This window comes from Molossus molossus, unplaced genomic scaffold, assembly GCF_014108415.1.
Source record: "Molossus molossus isolate mMolMol1 unplaced genomic scaffold, mMolMol1.p scaffold_m16_p_3, whole genome shotgun sequence".
In the NCBI taxonomy this organism is placed as follows: domain Eukaryota; kingdom Metazoa; phylum Chordata; class Mammalia; order Chiroptera; family Molossidae; genus Molossus; species Molossus molossus.
The window spans coordinates 122598250-122615543 of NW_023425366.1; the positions used below are offsets into that span (position 1 = coordinate 122598250).

The 17294-nt window shown below is 54.7% G+C and overlaps 1 protein-coding gene across 1 annotated transcript in view; it reads left to right on the forward strand.

The window, feature by feature from the left end:
- LOC118641794 (katanin interacting protein) overlaps window positions 1–17294 on the forward strand; it is a 203788-nt gene that overhangs the window by 152540 nt on the left and 33954 nt on the right. Inside the window, exon 14 of the mRNA XM_036279354.1 lies at window positions 1207–1344. Within this exon, the coding sequence (XP_036135247.1) occupies window positions 1207–1344 (138 nt within the window). The remainder of the gene's footprint in view (window positions 1–1206; window positions 1345–17294) is intronic.

Below are 17294 nucleotides of genomic sequence, written 5' to 3' on the forward strand. Positions count from 1 at the left end.
TGCCACCCACAGCTTCCAGGTCTGCAGAGAAGCCAAGAACGCAGCTGGGAGGAGCGGAGTCCTCTCCGTCTGTAAGTGTTGGCAGCGAATTTGCCTTCTTTTTTTTTTTAAAGAACACTCGTGAGCCAAACAAAATAGCTGCGCAGGCCAGCTTCAGTTTACAGTCTTTTTAAAGTTTTAATGAGACAACTGATATTAGGAGGAAAATTTCACTTATCCATGTATTTATCCATTCATTCAACAAAGCGTTTTTGGCATTCATCATGTGCCAAGGAATTATGCTGCACGCTAAGGGTTCTGGAGTGACTTTGACGCGGCCACTTCCCTGAAAACTCACAGATGAGTGTGTGGGCAGTGCCAGGGACCTCACGACAGGCCACTGTGGGACACGGAGGGACGTACTGCGGGCACAGCTGGAGGAGAGAGGAATGCGTCAAGGGAAGGGGTGACGGGGACCAGAGCGTGTGTGGGCTAGGACAGGAAGAGAGCTGCCCCGGAGCGGCCTGTGCAGGCGTTCAGGAGCGAGGGCTTGGCCTGGGCGGGCCGGGAGGCACCTGCGAGACAGGAGAGGAGCCGGAGAGCTTAGGAAATGCCCTAATCTGGCTGTTCCGTCTGCATCGGAAGCACTCAGGACGAAATGTGTTGGTGTGAATGAGAACGACAGCGAGGCTTCCCTGCTCTCTGCCCCCTGACCTTGAGGTGGCCTTGGCGGGCCGGCGGGAATGGCGCACTGAGGTCCTAAGAGGGACAGAAGAACTGTGGCTCAGTGCCGTCACCCTCTACTAATAGATGCCTGAGCCAGTTTCTTTCTTGTCTATTTAAAAATTTTTAAAATTCAAGATTTTGCAAAAGAAAATAAAAAACTGCTTGCCAGGTTTATCGGATAAGGCCAATGGTGGCTCTTCCAGTCCTTCCTCCTAGTGGGCCCCCTGCCACCGCGCTGTCCTCAAAGCTGATCCAGACAAAGTCCGCTGCCTTTCATTCAGTCTGGATGGAGGCGCAGAAGGCCCCTGTGGCAGCTTTAGGCAGGGACGAGGGCCAGTCCAGACGGGGTGAGATCTGAGACCTTCCCCACCCCGGATTATGTAGAGAAGGGGCCCTGGGCCTGCCCTCAGGCCTCTTGGGTTTCATTAGGGGTCACTGCTGGTGTGCTTTGGGGAGAGGCAGACATGCACTGACCGCTCCCCTCTCTCGCTGGTGTTTCAGAGCAAGGAAGAGCCCTCCTTGTGGACGAGCCCCTTCCGCCCGCCGCTCCAGCTCTCTTTCGTGATCCGCAACACGAGACTGCTGCGAGCCTTTGGTCTGGCCAAGATCAAGGTTCGGAATTACTGGACGGCTGATGGCGTGAGTACCGGGCTCTGAGCCCTGGGGGCATGGGCTGATGCGGGCACTTAGTGTTACCTAACAGTCTAATTCCCGAAACTGCACAGTGGAGGCCCCACTGGCTGTAGCCAGCGCCTGCTGGGGGATTTCTCAGAGCCACGCAGCAGAGTCTCTGCTTGAAGGTTTGGGAAGTATAATCAGGGCGCCCTTTGGGGGAACTGGAAAAGTACCAACGGAGGCTCCATTTTAACAGATAAGGAAACAGACACAGAGAAAGGTTATGTAACATGCCCCGAGTCACACAGCCAGGGAGCCTCAGAGTGAGAGTTGAACCCCTGCAGCCGGACCCTCACTGGGTCCACAGTGGCTGTGAGGGGCCTTGCCAACACGCAGGGGCTCACTCAGCCCGCGCAGGGCAGCGCCCAGCTCCCAGGGTGCCAGTGCCCTCATGTGCAGACCCTGCTCCGTGCCTGGCTGCCCCTCTGGTTTCAGAACTCTCCTCTCCTGCCCTCCCACCACTCCCGACCCCCAGCCTCACCCTTTCTTCACTGGACTGTGTTGCATGTGTTCATTGTATTGATTCCTTCCTTTGACATTTATTATTGAGCACATCACTGGGGGCCCCAGGCTTCATGGCCAGTTTTGAGGACCCTGGTATAAGGCACAGCCCATGCCCTGGAGATGCTCCTTTCCGAAAGCTGCATTCAAGGAAGTGTACAGGTATAATGCAGTGCGATCAAGACCTTGGTAACCGTGAACCCAGAGTCCCAAGGGCTTGCTTCAAAGAGAAGCCCCTGGAGCTCAGTGGGGGACGCAGTGGCTGAGGAAGGACCAGACCCCTCAGCCTGTTTTCTTTGCCCTCTAGTGACAGACATGGGATGAAATTGTTCTTTCCAATCTGCTGTAAGGGGAGTGATAGGACAAGCAAGATAGCAAATGGGCGTGGTGGGGAGTGTGGGAGACTGTGAAGCATAGGCCACTTTTCAGCATAGGCCAACTAACGGTTGCCATGGAGGAATGCCAGCCAGAGCTGCGAGGGCTTCTGCGCATGTCCAGGGAGCTGGGAATGCAGATTTTGTTGAGCCTTTCTGGTCTGTGAATGTCAGTAGCTCATTTAAATTCTTTTGAAACCACCATGTATTTCAAATCGAACTCATCTTTGGGCTGGAGCTGGCCTGTCCCAGACGGTACCCCTTGGGTACATTGGAGGGGGCCTGCTGCAGGCTGGGAGAGGTCAGGAAGGTACCTGAAGGAGTACATACCTGAGCTCTTCACTAACCTCCATGCAGTTACACCTTTAGTCCCCAGCCCCTCCCATCCTGCTCAACTCGAAATGCCTGCCTCCGGGTCCTATGCCTGAAAAACCTGGATGGTCACTTTCTCCAGGAAGCCAGCCTGGCCGTTGCACTGCTGCTGAACCTCATGAACATGTCCCATCACCCTGTACTAGGATTGATGCCTGGCTCCCCACAGTTCCGGGGGCCTCCTGGGAGCGGGCCTGCATTTCCCCACCACGGCTCTGTGCAGAGCAGAAACACATGGTTGTTGAATGAATGAATGAATGTGTTCATTCCCAGGGATGGAGAGCAGTTGTCTGACCCTTTTGTTTTTTAATTTGGGGTGCCCTGAACTGTGCCATGTTGGATCTTGATATTGAGACTGATTTTTAAATTTTTTTTATTTTCCCTGGCCAGTTTGGCTCAGCGGTAGAGCATCGGCCCGCGAAGCAGAGTCCCAGGATCAATTCTAGCCAAGGGCACGTACATCAGTTGCGGTTTGACCCTGGCCCCATTTGGGGTTGTGCGGATGGCATGGCAACCAACTGATGTGCCTTTCTCACATCAATGTTTCTCTCTCTCTCTTCCTCCCTTTCTCCCTCTCACGCTATCTGAAGATGAATGCAGAAGTGTCCTCGGGTGAGGATAAGAAAAAAATTTTTTAATTTTATTTTAAACTTTATTGTTAAATACATTACAGATGCCCCCCTTTTCCCCCATTGACCCCCTCCTGCCCACTCCTGCCCTCCTCCTACCTTTCTCACAATATTGTCTCTATCCATTGATTGTGCATATATGCATATAAGTTCTTCCAGCCCCCCCACCCCCATTTCCTTTGAGGTTCATCAGTCTAATCAATTAATTCCTTCACCTTTTTCACCCATCCCCCCACCCGCCCTCCCATCTGGCAACCAACAAAAAGTTCTCTGGTCCTGGCTGGTTTTCTCAGTGGTTAGAGCTTTGGCCCAAGGACCAAAGAGTCCTGGGTTTGATTCCGGTCAAGGTCACGTACCTCAGTTGTGGTTGGATCTCGGCCCTGGTTGGGGTTGTATGGGAGGGAACCAATCGATGTGTCTCTCTCGCATCAATGTTTCCCTCCCTCCCTCCCCCCCACTCTATCTGAAAATCAATGGAAAAATAGTCTTGGGTGAGGATCAAAAATAAAAGTCTGTTTCTGTTCTGCTTGTTCATTTTGTTTGTAGATTGAATTGCTGAAAGATATGTATGTATTGACATTTTAGTGTTCATATTTTTGTTCTTCAAGAAGACCCTTCAACATTTCATATAATACTGGTTTGGTGGTGATGAACTCCTTTGGCTTCTTCTTGTCTGGGAAACTCTTGATATATCCATTGATTCTAAATGATAGCTTTGCAGGATAGAGTAATCTTGGTTGTAGGTCCTTGCTTTTCATCACTTTGAATATTTCTTGCTACTTCCTGCTGGCCTGCAAAGTTTCTTTTGAGACATCGGCTTACAGTATTATGGGAGCTCCCTTGTAGGTAACTAACTGCTTTTCTATTTCAGCTTTTAAGATTCTCTCTTTGTCTTTATACTTTCGCATTTGTTGATGATATGTCTTGGTGTAGACCTCTTTGGGTTCTTCTTGTTTGGGACTCTGCTTCCTGGACTTGTATGTCTGTTTCCTTCACCAAGTTAGGGACATTTTCTGTCATTATTTCTTCAAATAGGTTTTCAATTTCTGGCTCTCTCTCTCCTTCTTCCAGCACCCCCATGATGCAAATATTGGTATACTTGAAGTTGTTCCAGAGGCTCCTTACACTCTCCTCATTTCTTGGGATTCTTTTTTCTTTTTGCTGTTCTGAGTGGGTGTCTTTTGCTTCTTTATATTCCAAATCGATGGTTTGCTTCTTGGCTTCACCTACTCTACTGTTGATTCTCTGTAAATGATTCTTTATTTCAGTTAGTACACCCTTAATTTCTGACTGGTCCTTTGTTATGCTCTTGAGGTCCTCACTAAGTTCCTTGAGCATCCTTATAAGCAGTGTTTTGAACTCTTCATATGTTAGATTGCTTATCTCCATTTTGTTTAGTTCTTTTCCTGGAATTTTGTTCTGTTCGTTCATTTGGTATATGTTTTTTTTTTGTCTCATCATTTTGGCTGACTCCCTGTGATTGTTTCTATGTATTAGGTAGAGTTGCTATGTCTCCTATGCTTCCTAGGGTGGCCTACTATTGTAGGTGTCCTGTAGGGTCCAGTGACACAGCCTCCCTGGTCTTCTAGCTGGGCCCTTGAGGTGCACCCCTAGTGTGGACTATACACCTTTCTGTTGTAATTGAGTCTTGATTGCTGTTGGTATGTCAATGGGAGGGATTTACTCAGGCTGATCAGCTGCAAGGACTGGCTGTGCTCCGACCACTGACCTCTGACTACCTTGGACGATCAGCTGTGCAGGGGCCCGCCATACAGAGCTGGCTCTGGGGCAAGATCAGCCACTGCCTGTCTTCTACCCAGGGCTACCAGGTATAAGCTACAAAGCAATCTGCAGACGGCTGCTTCTTGTGCTGGGCTTGAAGGTGCCCAGGCAAAGCCAAGCTGTGAACCAAGGCTGGCTGCCTCTAGTGCCTGACCTGGGGCCACTTAGCAAGAGGTATGGGGCTCACTGAGGCCAGATACCGGTTGTTTGAAAGAATTTAGGAAACTCTGAAGCCAAAACAGCGCAATCCTATGGTAAATCTACTGGAAACATCTTGGGTGGACCTGAAAGTTGGGTGGGGCAGAACCTCAGGGAGTCACCAGGGCGGGGCAAACAGTGTGAGCCAGGTTGCTGGAGTCCCAGATATGGTGCCCGTGTGCAGGCCCCATGGGGCAAGGGCTCACCAAAGGAACAATGGCCTCCGCCAACAGGTCTGTGCATCCAGGAGAAAGCTGCCTCTCCAGCCCTCACTGTAATGCCAAACTACTCAGTTCTTCCCCAAATGTCTCTGGTGCCTGTCAAGGTGCCTCCTCCAAGCTGGAGCCTGGGGGTGCAAGTCCAAGTAAGTCTGTGCTCCGGCCCTTTAAGAGGAGCCGCCTGGGGCTCCAGAAGCCTCAGCCTCCCTCAACCTCAGTTCCCACTGGTTTCACAGACAAAGTTATGGGGACTTCTCTTCCTGGCACTGGAACCCTGAGTTGGGTGCCTGTGTGGGACGAGGACCCCTTGTTTTGCAGTGAGGACCTACCGGCCAAGGTATCCTCCTGATTTTTATCCACCACACAGGGGTGTGGGAGCAGCCCGTCTGCGCCTCCGCCCCTCCTTCCAGTCTCATGTGGCTGCTGCTTTAATTTCTTTTTTTTTTTTTTTTTTGTACGTTGCCCCTAGCGGGAACCGACCAGGGACTCTCTGGTCCGTAGGCCGACGCTCCAACCGCTGAGCCAAACCGGCCAGGGCAACTGCTGCTTTAATTTCATAGTTGTGGGATTTCCATTCAGCTGGATGTCAAGTGGTCTGAGTGATGGTTGTTTGGTAGTTGTCATTTTAATGTGGTTGTGTGAGAAGGTCATCCTGAAGGGAAGTCGTCTTCCCCCTTTGAGATCCAGATGAGGGACTGGGGATAAGAGCTCAGGACACGTATACAAGGTCATAGCAGGTTCGAGGCCGACGGCATCAACCAGGACAGTGTGTGCGTCTGCCCCTCCCTGTCCTCCCCTCCCACGCTTCCTGCTGGTTCTCTGCCCAGCGTCCAGTGTCCTGTGAACAGAGATCCGCGAGGCTCGGGAGCTGCAGGCGGCCAGGGCTGTCCACGCACCGCGCTGCTCAGAGAGTAGCAGAATGCCGTCTCTGATTTCTGTTTTTGAGGTTTTAAAAACAAATATCTAAAGTTAAAATTAAGAACAGGTTCAAAGCCCTGGACTAACTGAGGAAGTTCCTGTGGGAGTGTCAGCACCCCGCCCCACAGCAGTGGCCCTGTGTGCTTAGGGGCTGTCCCCCGACGCCAAGGGCAGCCCGCCCCGCGTGGCCACAGCACGCCTAGCATCGAGGGCCGCATCCTCTCGTGCCCGAGCCCGCGGGGTCCCTCCGGCAGGTGGTCCCAGAATCTTCTGGAATGGGCGATGGCACTGCTGGCTCCTGGCCCAGGCCCTGTCACTCGGCCCTGTTGTTGCATGTGTATCTCGGGCCGAGAAGAGCGCATTTTCTGTGCTGGATTACAGAGGAGATGAGCTTTGTTCCCTGGCCGAGGCCTGCCTCTTGAGCCTGCACTCAGCCTTCCCTGTGTGTGGGGAATTGAAACGAGGGCAGGACGTCGGGCATCACTGCGGGCGCCCTGCGGAGCTTGGGGGGGGTGAGAGGCGCGAGGAGCCCCCTCGGCCGTGCGGAGGGCTGCGGCCTGGCAGGGGCACGCGGCAGGCTGGTTTATTTCGTCTTCTCCGGAGAATGCTATTACTGTGTGTTTTAGAGCAGATAAAAGGAGAGTTTATAGCAAGTCTAGCTCAGCCTGGTAGACACGCTTGTTAATACGGTGTTTTGTGATTGGGAATCCAAGGGAGGAGAGTTAGAGGTGGGAGCTAATCCAGCCACGGCTTATTTAATATATAAGAAAAGAACGTGCTGGGAAATAGGCTGCCCCTTAAATCCTCAGGCTCACTCTTGCGGGCACCTTTCCCCTCATTAAGTGATTCTGTGCGTGTGAGCCGGCCCAGAGGAGAGGGGTTGAGGAAGTAAACACATGAGGCCAGAGTCCACCCGCGCCGCACCCGGACGGCAGCACACAGGTGCCGGCCTCGTCCCAGCTGACCTCCGCCCAGTGCTGCTGTCAGGCAGGCGCGAGACACTCCGTGAATACCTGACGCTCGAGCAAATGAAGCATCTCAGTGGACCCTCAGCAATTCTGCAGGGGAGGTGTCGTCAGTCCCCATGTAGATGAAGAATCTGGCCTTCGTAGTGAGAGTCCACGGGGCAGGTAGGCAGGGTCTCTTTTGCCCACTCTGCATGGAAGTGGCTGCCGGTCTTAAGAAAGAGCTGGAACCTTGCTTCTGGTTCATCAAGGAAAAGGTGCGTGATCGATTCGTGATGTCCGCCTTGGGCTCGGGAGGAGGACGTGACAGTGGGCTTGCCGCAGTTTTTGATATTCCCCAGGTTAAATGACTTGTCCAGCTAGTGAGTTCTGAGTGACAGAGCGTGGAAGGGAACAGGGTCTGTTGGTTTCCTCTGGTTTTCTCAGCGCTGCTTTCCCTGCAGAGTGACATCTGTTGGGAGGAAGGAACCAATGGTCTTCCTTTTACAACCCATCCAGCAGCTCCCCACCATCCATCTGTTTCCCGTCATAACAACATATTAGTTTCCTGGCTACATGCTACCACCTTTCAGTAAATCAGGCACACTGTCAACATCTTTACCCACATTTCCATCGGAGGCCACCTCCAGCCTGGCCACAGCCGAGAGTGAGGCAGGGCGGACACCCAGGGGTGCACTTTATGCACAGAAATGTACTCAGTGAGTAGCTTATGATGAATGAATGAACGAACGAACGAACGAACGATTTCCCTGGTGGCTTATTTCTGTGGCGTGGCGTGGTCTAGGCTTGTGCTGCCCAGCAGAACTTTCCACGGTGATATTAATAACAGCACCATAGCTGCCCTTTCCAGGACAGTAGCCACTTGCCTTGGGTGGCTATTGAGAACTTCAAATGTGGCCATTACAACTGAGAAACTGCATTTCATTTTATTATTTGTTTTCATTGAGATTTAATGAACACATAACATTGTATTTGTTTTAGTTGTACAATGTAGTGTCTTGATATATATCTCTCTCTCTATATATATATATGTATATATATATATATATAGTGAAATGATCACTATAAACTTGTTAACATCCATCATCATACAGTTACAAACATTTTTTCATGTGATGAGAACTTTTAAGATCTACTCTCTTAGCAACTTTCAAATATATAATGCAGTATATTAACTGTAGTTACCATGGGATTATGCCACCCCCAGGACTTCCCCGTCTTATAATTAGAAGCTGGTACCGTTTGGCCACTTTCGCCCAGTTTGCACCCCCACTCCCATGCCCTGCCTCTGGCAACCACCAGTCTGCTCTCTGTATCTATGAGTTCAGTTTTTTTTAGATTCCACACATAAATGAGATCACGCAGAATTTGTTTTTCTCTGACTTATTTTATTTATTCACGATGCCATCGAGTTCCATCCACGTTGTTGCAAATGGCAAGATTTTCTTCTTTTTTATGGCCGAATAATATTCCATGTTGTGTACATGTGCATGTGTATGTATATGTCTATATTTATACAAATATAGACACGCACGTTACACAGCACTCCTTCATCCGTTCCCTGATCACTTAGGTTGCTTCTACGCCTTGGCTCTTGTAAATGATGCTGCAGTGAACATGGGAGAGCAGATCTCTTTTCAAGACAGCGACTGCACTTCATTTGGATAAATGCCTGGAGGTGGGATTGCCCACCACTCCGGCCTCCACTTCCTTTGCTGTCTGCAGCAGCGCCTGACTCCCACCTCCGAATAGCCCTCCCCTCTCTGCCCCTCACTGCCAGTCCTCTCTGAGGCCTATCATTTCCATGGTCGAAGCTGCCTCCCTCCAAACCAGCTCCCCCTTCCCTCCTGCCTGCCGCCTGCGCAGGACTCTCACCACAAGCAGCGGCTCGTCTGTCTCATCACCCTCCTCGTCTGCTCGGTCCCTGCATCTCACCAGCAGAGGCTTATCAATCACCCACGCTTGGGCGCTGTGCTGGGCCTGGGAATCAGACCCTCTGGGCTGCTCCCGGGCAGAAGGGACCGGGGGATCCCAGTTCGGTGGGGCCAGGGTGGTGACGGTGGGCAAGCTGAGGAGAGGCCTCGCAGCTGCAGGGCGCCCCGGGGTGGCCACAGCCCTTGGCCAGCACCTGCTTCCCAGTGCATCCTGGGAAAGCCATGCCACAGAGGCTGGGCCCCAGTCCTCCAGCGGTCGCTCACAGACAGATTTCAGCTGGCTCACATGGTGTCTTCAAAATTATTTTAATTAATTACCAACATTTAAATATCAGGAGGCTTTATGTGACAACATGGATTTTTTACTTTGATGGAGAAACTGGAAGATCTGGCCACATCCATACCTGGACGCTTTGGGGGAGTCCCACTGCCCTGTCCCCCCACCCCGCTCCTTGGCGCAGTGGCACAGCTGTCCTCACAACTCACCCCTCCCACTGGTGCTCACTTGTGTGATGGTGACCTCTCTACTCTTGCACCCCAAACTAGCTCTCTGGTTCTTCCCTCCTTGTGGACTTAGGCAACTTTTATCTCCTGATCCCCATAAAACTCTCCTTTGCTTTTGCTCCTGCCGTTCCAGCACCTGAGTGCCCGCCCACCCGTCTCGTTCCACACCCTGCCTTTGGAAACGCCAAGGTTCCGCTGAAGTCTCTTCACACACGAGCTCCCGCACACCCTCTCCTACCCAGGCCCCTCTGGTGGTCCCCAGCCATGCCCTTCTGGGCACAGGTGTGCCTGTTTCCTGAGCCTCTGAGGCCCTGGGCCCCATGCATCCTGCAGATGTTCTGTTGGCCCTCAGAGTGCTGTGCAGCTTGTGGGACACAGACAACATGCCACCCACTGTCTGGAGCCGTGACCCTGCCCACTCTGGATCACGCGTGTGCGTTGTTCTCCAGCTCACCATAGTCCTCACGCCCCCACGGCTGTGGTGCCACGAGCCTTTGGGCTTGTGACCCCTTGTTATATAGACTAGCGTGGATCCCTTAATAAGTGAGCTGATATATGTGGTCCTTCGAGCATATGTAGGCTGCTTGGGGCTAGCATGGCCCAGAGACCCCTGCTCCCAAGGCCTGTGCCCTTGGCCTGGACTTGCTTTCTCCTTTTACATCCCACACAGGCCAGGTCCCTCGAAGGGCCCATGTGGTATCTGTTGGGTTGAATGAAATTGCAAGAATTGCATGCTGAGTTCTCAGACCAGATCTAGAGGAGTCTTGGCCTAAGGCAGTGAGGGTAATTCTAGACCCCACCCCAGAGTGGATGGGGTTCTTCCCATGCCTGCTGCCGGCCTCCACAGGAACTGGGGAGACAGCTGCGCCAGGCCTCGGGGGGCGGGGGCCTCTGGGCCACGCCAGCCCTGAGCTGACAGGCCTGGCAGGTACACACATCCAGGCAGTGGGTTGGGTGCAAGACAAGGATGGTAGCTCACGTTTCTTGAGCACATAGTACGTGCCAGGTGGTGCTCAAAGGAATTTATATTTATCAGCTCATTTTCTCCACCCAGTATCCCATGAGATGGGTACTGCGGTCCGCTTCGTTCTAGAGATGAGGGAATGTGCTGGTGCTAACATCATCCCCAGGCTGCGTGGCACTGACCACACAGTCATGCCTGTCCATAGAGACGGACCGTGGTCACTGGGAGCTCAGTGCCTAGCGCAGCTATCACTTAGCTCTGGCCCTTGACGCCAGTGGCCTAGATTTTCGAGAGGCCAGAAATGCACATTGTTATGTGAAACCGCCAATTTTTAGATATAATCAACTAGTTCTGAAATTTTTAACTGCTCTGTGGGCCAAACCGGCGTAGATTCAACTGTAGGGCCATCCATTAGTGACCCAGTCCGTTAGGTCCCATCCACACCCATAGTCTCTGAGTCTGTGACCTTGAGGTGCTGGATGTTCGAGAGCTTGGCCCAGAGCCAGCTCACAGCAGGTTGCATGTAGCTTGTTAGGCGTCCCAGTGTCTCACCATCTTTTCCAAGAAGAATGGTTTTCTCTAGGTTCATGTGGAAGGCCATTGAGGGCTTCTCCCCAGAAGGAGCAGGTTTAGCGCCCAGAGCTGGGCCTTCATCTAGACAGGAGTAGGCCTGCTCCTCATCCTGGAAGGTCTCCGTCCAGGCGAAGACAGGCACGGACATGTGGGCCCTCAGCGGGAACAGGTGCAGAGATCCAGGTTGCAAGGCCCACTCTGAGAGCCCAGAGAGGGACCCCGACTCAGCGTGAGGAAGGAGGAGGGGAAAAGAGGGTGGGTGGGCAGGGCCTGCCTGGAAGAGTCGAGCCTTGAGACTCTCTGGGTAGCTCTCTGGGCAGCAGCAGCTCACCCCCAAGGTCCCCCTTGCCCTGATAAACCACGGTCAGGGCCAGGCTAAGCCTCCCCAATTAGCCCACCACCCACTTCCCTCCTGTTCTGGAGCCAGCACTTCTGGGCACAGAGAGCAGTGAAGGCCAGCAGCTCATGTCCTTCCGGGGTCGTGGGGCCAGTGGTGCGCCCAGTCAGTGACAGAGCCACCGGAGCACGGGGCGCCTGCAGGGTGGCCCCCACAGGCTGTGTGTGAATGAAGCTGAGCTCGCGCACGTGGCGGTTTGCTTTCGTGGACAGTTCGTGGCCTTCGCCGTTTAGGCCTGGCCAGTGCCCTGCTGCGGGTGTTTTCTTTGGATGTGTCAGTGCACAAGGCAGGCGTTTGTCTCTGGACAAGGGAAGGTGCCTTGTGGCTGCGGAAGTGTCATCCTAATGGAGCCGCATCCCGTCAGGCTGTGCCGGGCAGCTGCGTGCTCACCGGAAGGCATGTCGTTCGATACCGGCAGGGAGGAGAGTGGCCTTGCCAAGCCGATTACACGTCTTAGGTCAAAATAATATTAACATTGTGCTATTAAAGTTGCCTTACTGTCCCTCGTGGTGGGACGAAGTTAGGATGTGGCCGGGAAGATGCTCCCGTTTCCCCTGTGCCACTGCGGTTCCAGGACGTCCTTTCGAAGATCCACTGCAAAGGGACTTGGAGGCAGCGTCCATGAAGGCATAACAGTAACTCTCGTTAGCAAGGAAGAAATTCTCAGCACCAGGGAAACACGGGCTCACACAGACACACACACAGACACACAGACACACACAGACACGCACACAGACACACACAGACACACACACACACAGACATGCGCACACAGACACACACACACAGGCACACAGACACACGCACACACGCACACAGACACACACAGACACACACAGACACACACACAGACACACACAGACACACACATGCACACAGACACACACAGACACACACGCACAGACACACACACAGACACACACGCACATACACACACAGACACACACACGCACACAGACACACACAGACACACACGCACACAGACACACACACAGACACAGACACACACGCACACACGCACACAGACACTCACACAGACACACACAGACACGCGCACATAGACACACACACACAGACACACACACACACGCCCACAGACACAGACACACACATGCCCACAGACATAGACACACACCCACAGACACACAGACACACACCCACACGCCCACAGACACACACAGACATGCGCACACAGACACACACACAGAAACACACACACAGACACACACGCACACACACAGACACGCACACAGACACACGCACACAGACGCACACGCACACAGACACACACAGACACACACACAGACACACGCACACAGACACACACACAGACACACGCACACAGACACACATGCACACACACACAGACACACACACGCACACAGACACACACACACACAGACACGCGCACACAGACACACACACACACGCCCACAGACACAGACACACCCACACCCACAGACATAGACACACGCCCACAGACACACAGACACAGACACACAGACACACACACAGACACACACACACAGACACGCGCACACACAGACACTCAAACACACAGACACGCAAACACACGCGCGCACACACAGAGACACGCGCGCACACGTGCACGCACACGCATGCAGCGCGGGCCTGAAGGCCTGGTTATTGGAAAGCAGGAAGTAGGCTGGCTCCTTAGGCGCAAGAGAATGTTCCCCTCGCTCCATTTCCAAACACGTCACTAAGCAGAGCTTCACTGCGGGGTGCTGAGGGGTGTGGACCTCTGAGTCCTCCACCCTGCTTTCTCCACGGTGCACACCTGCGTCTCTGTGTGGCCTCTAGCCCCACCCGTGAGGTGGGATGACAGGTACGGTGGCATGTGTGAGTATGCAGGAACAGACTGGCAGGACGCGGCATGTGCACTCCCACCCAGTGCCCACAGCGATCGCCTCGACCAGGAGGGAGCCGGGTGCGGGCAGGGAGGACTGTCCTCAGGGAATTACTGAAGAGGGTAAGCGGGGCTCCTAGTCCCACCGGGTGCAGGTGATTCTGCCAGTGGCCAGAGGGAGGCGGTCCCCAGGTCCAGCCTGACCGAAGGGAGGCAGCAGTGACCTCGGGCGGGCCAGCTGGAGCGGCTCACCTGTCCCAGCTGCAGGACCGCAGTTTCCCCGTCGGTGAGACAGGCCCTGATGCCCACCTTGCGGAGTGGCTCAGAGGACTGCGCAGGCGTGCCGCCCGTCCTCCCTCACACTGGGCATCCCCAGAGCACTGACTGCACTCCTTCCCCTCCCGGGGTTCCACGCGGGCGGTCCTCACGCCACGCCCACCAGATAGGGCTCATTCGGCTGCAGGATGTGGAAGCTGGAGATGACACCCTCAGGCTGGGCACGAGTCTCCCAGCTCCTCGGGACCCCACCCTTTCCCCTGGTTCCCTCCCTAGCCCCCCCATCCTACCTGCCTGGCCCCTGTGGGCATTGGAGGTGGCATCCCTGCCCTTGCCCGCTTCCCTCACTCGGCCCTTCGCAGCCAGACCTCCTGGTGAGAGCCAGGCAGCAGACGGCTGGAGGTCAGATGATGCTCCAGACTGTTCACGAAAGGGAAGCAAACACATTTGGAAGCCAGACCCGCACTGTGAAAGCCAGAATGCCCACCTCATGGCTGTGCTGGGCTGGAAGGCCTCCCCGCCACCCCACCTCCTCTTTAAATGAGAGTGCTTCTGTCTCGCCAGATGTTTCCATGGCAGTAATTTTGCAGAACTAGTCACTGAAAGCAGCCCGTGCTGTCCTTCTACGATAGCTGTTCCCTGATTAATTCACATCACGCACCTGCTCTGGGCCTCTGCCGAGCGGAGAACACATCCGTGTAAACACAGAAAGGAGAGCTTTGAGAATCGCCTCTGCTGACGGTCGGCAGGGAGTAGCCCGTCGTCCTGCACGTGGGTGGCCGGCGCCCAGTCCTGTGGTGGACAAGGGCTTGATGGGCTCGTTCCACATCGCACGGAAACCTCTGGAGCAGTGAGCTGGTGAACTAGGAGTTCAGTTCGAGCTTCCTCACCTGGCTTGCAGGAAGGCTAAGGGCGGGATAAGGATAGATGGACACTCTTGGGTCTCAGATCCCGTTTCCCAAGAGCAGATGGAAAATGATCTGGGAGTGAAACCAACAGGTGGCCATTTTTCTGACCAGGCAGTTCTCAGAACATCGTTGGCAGCGCTGCCCGGGAGACGAGCACCGTGTTTGTTCACTGGCGATTCCTCAGTCATCGTTGAGCACCTGCTCTGTGCCAGCTGCCTGCCGGGCCTTGGACAAGACTGGACCAGGGCCCCTGGTGTCTGGGAGCTTAACTTTGAGTGGGGAAGACAATAAATAAAAGGCTGATAAGACCAGAGACAAGAAAGAAAGGAAACAGGCTATGAAATAGAGGGGGGCCTGGAAGGAGGGGCTGCTCCGGAGAACGGGGGGCGGTGGTCTCGGCGAGGATAAGAAGGGGCCCGCTGGGCGGCGCCGGGAAGAGCATCCGGGCCGGTGCTCACCCCCAAGGTGGGAACGAGCTGGCAGGGCCAAGGAACCAGCAGACCAGTGTGTTGGGAGTGGAGGGGGAGGGAGACAGCGAGGGGCGGGGGCGGGGAGGTCAGCAGGGGCCAGATCAGGAGGCCTTACTGGCCACTGAAGGGGGATGGAGCTGATGTGCAGTCCAAAATCCCGGGGCGGGGGCGGGTAAGCAGGGTTGCCATGACCTGAAGAGCTGTTTTGGAAGGACGGCTGCTCAGTGGAAAGTGTTGGGGAGGAACCAGTGACGGTGTGGAGTGGACGCCGAGGGGCCAGCTGGGGCCAGGCAGTGCCTCGTGGAGAGACGATGGCGGCTGGGCAAGGGGCACCCCGTTCCGGGAGAAGAGGTCAGGTGCGGAAGGGTTAGGGTCAGCATGGGACTCCGACCCCTGGCTGTGTGAACGAGAAAGCGAGAGGAATCAGGGAGGACCCCGGGATGTTGGCTGCTGATTGGATGAGGCAACCACTTTTAAGAAGGGAGGAGTCTAGCCGTGGGCAAAGTGAGTTACGAGTTCTGTTTGCGGCATGCTAAGGTTGACACACCTGTTAGCCAAGAAGAGAGGTCCCGTGGTCACGAGGGGCTTGGTGGAGAGGTCAGGGATGGAGATGAAAATAATCAGGAGTCAGCAACACAGAGATGGTATTTAAGGCCTTGGCCTGTGTGAGACCACCTAGTGAGAGAGCGCAGGAATCAGCCAGCCGGTCAAGGCCCAGCGGAGGAGGAGGAACAGCAGAGGCGCCTGGGCGGGCAGCTGAGGCAGGAGGAGCCCGGGCAAGCACAGAGCTGCGGAGCCGGGGGCAGGAGACCACTCAGGAGGAGGGGCCACAGCACAGGTACTGCTGGCAGCTGCTCTGCCCGGGGACCGAGACTCTCCCAGGCCCTGGCACTGAATGTGCAGACCAGGGCACTTCTGAGAGCGAGGACGAGGCTCTGCGAGTGGTCAGCGCGGCAGGAGGACGTCGGAGCTGTCCCAGACTGACGGGAGCTCCTCCGCCAGGTGTCGTGCCCTTGCCAAGTGGCTCCCCCTAGAGGCAGAGCTCAAGGCGACGGCAGCGGGGCCAGGGCCCCAAGAGGAGGGAGGGGCAGCGAGGACAGTGACTGTCCGAGTCTGCGCTAAAGGCAGGCACATGGTGGGCGCCCGGCAAGAAAGGAAGGAGCGATGAATTCCTGCAGCGTGGCTGCATCTTCAGGTGCTTGTGCTGAATGAAGAGCTGACCAGAGGGCGCAGAGTGCACGATTCCTTGTCCTTAAAAAGGAGATGCAGACTGATCTGTCCTGACAGAGCTGGTGGGTGTGCATGCCAAGCGTTCTGCCTGGGGCTGGGGTCGGGAGAGGGATCGCCTGGGGTACAAGGGAACGGGGTGACATGTTCATTATCTTGACTGGAGAGATGACTTCATGGGTCTGTGCACGTGTTAAAACTTAGCACGTTGCACACTTGTAGATTGTACTGTTTACTGTATGCGGCATGTATTCTGTTCCTCCATACAGCTGTTGTGAAAATGTGTTTACGTAAAGGGGACGGACCGACAGCAGCGCAGTAGCGGGGCGGGGGATTCATTTTCGTGAACACAGAAATGCTGAATACCTGCACGGGGTGGGGGAGAAGACAGGAAGCCTAGCCAGGGACCCCTTCATCATCCGTCATGTGCCGAGGGGTTCAGAATTCACCCCGTTGGCCTGAGAGGCTCCACATTGCAGAGGAATCACCTGGAGAACCTGTTACAGTGCAGGCCCAGGCCCCCGCCGCGCAGCCCTGGTGGGACACTCGGGTGGGGCAGTCTGGGCAGGCTGCCAGGCTCTGCTTCTCTGGGCTGGGGGCTTTCCCGAGCCGCAGTGCCCCAGGAGCACGGTCGGCAGCAGAGCCCCCACCTTCGCCTCGGGAGGAGCACCAAGAACCGACAACCGTCTGTGGGTGTCTCGGAGGCCCAGTGGGATGCGCCTGTTGCCCACAGCAGCGAGCAGCTCAGAAACCTTGTGGGGTTTCTCCAGCCCTATCGACCCTTCCCACTCCCTCTCGAGAGCACCTCACTGCCACCAAGTCCTTGTGCCAGGCTCT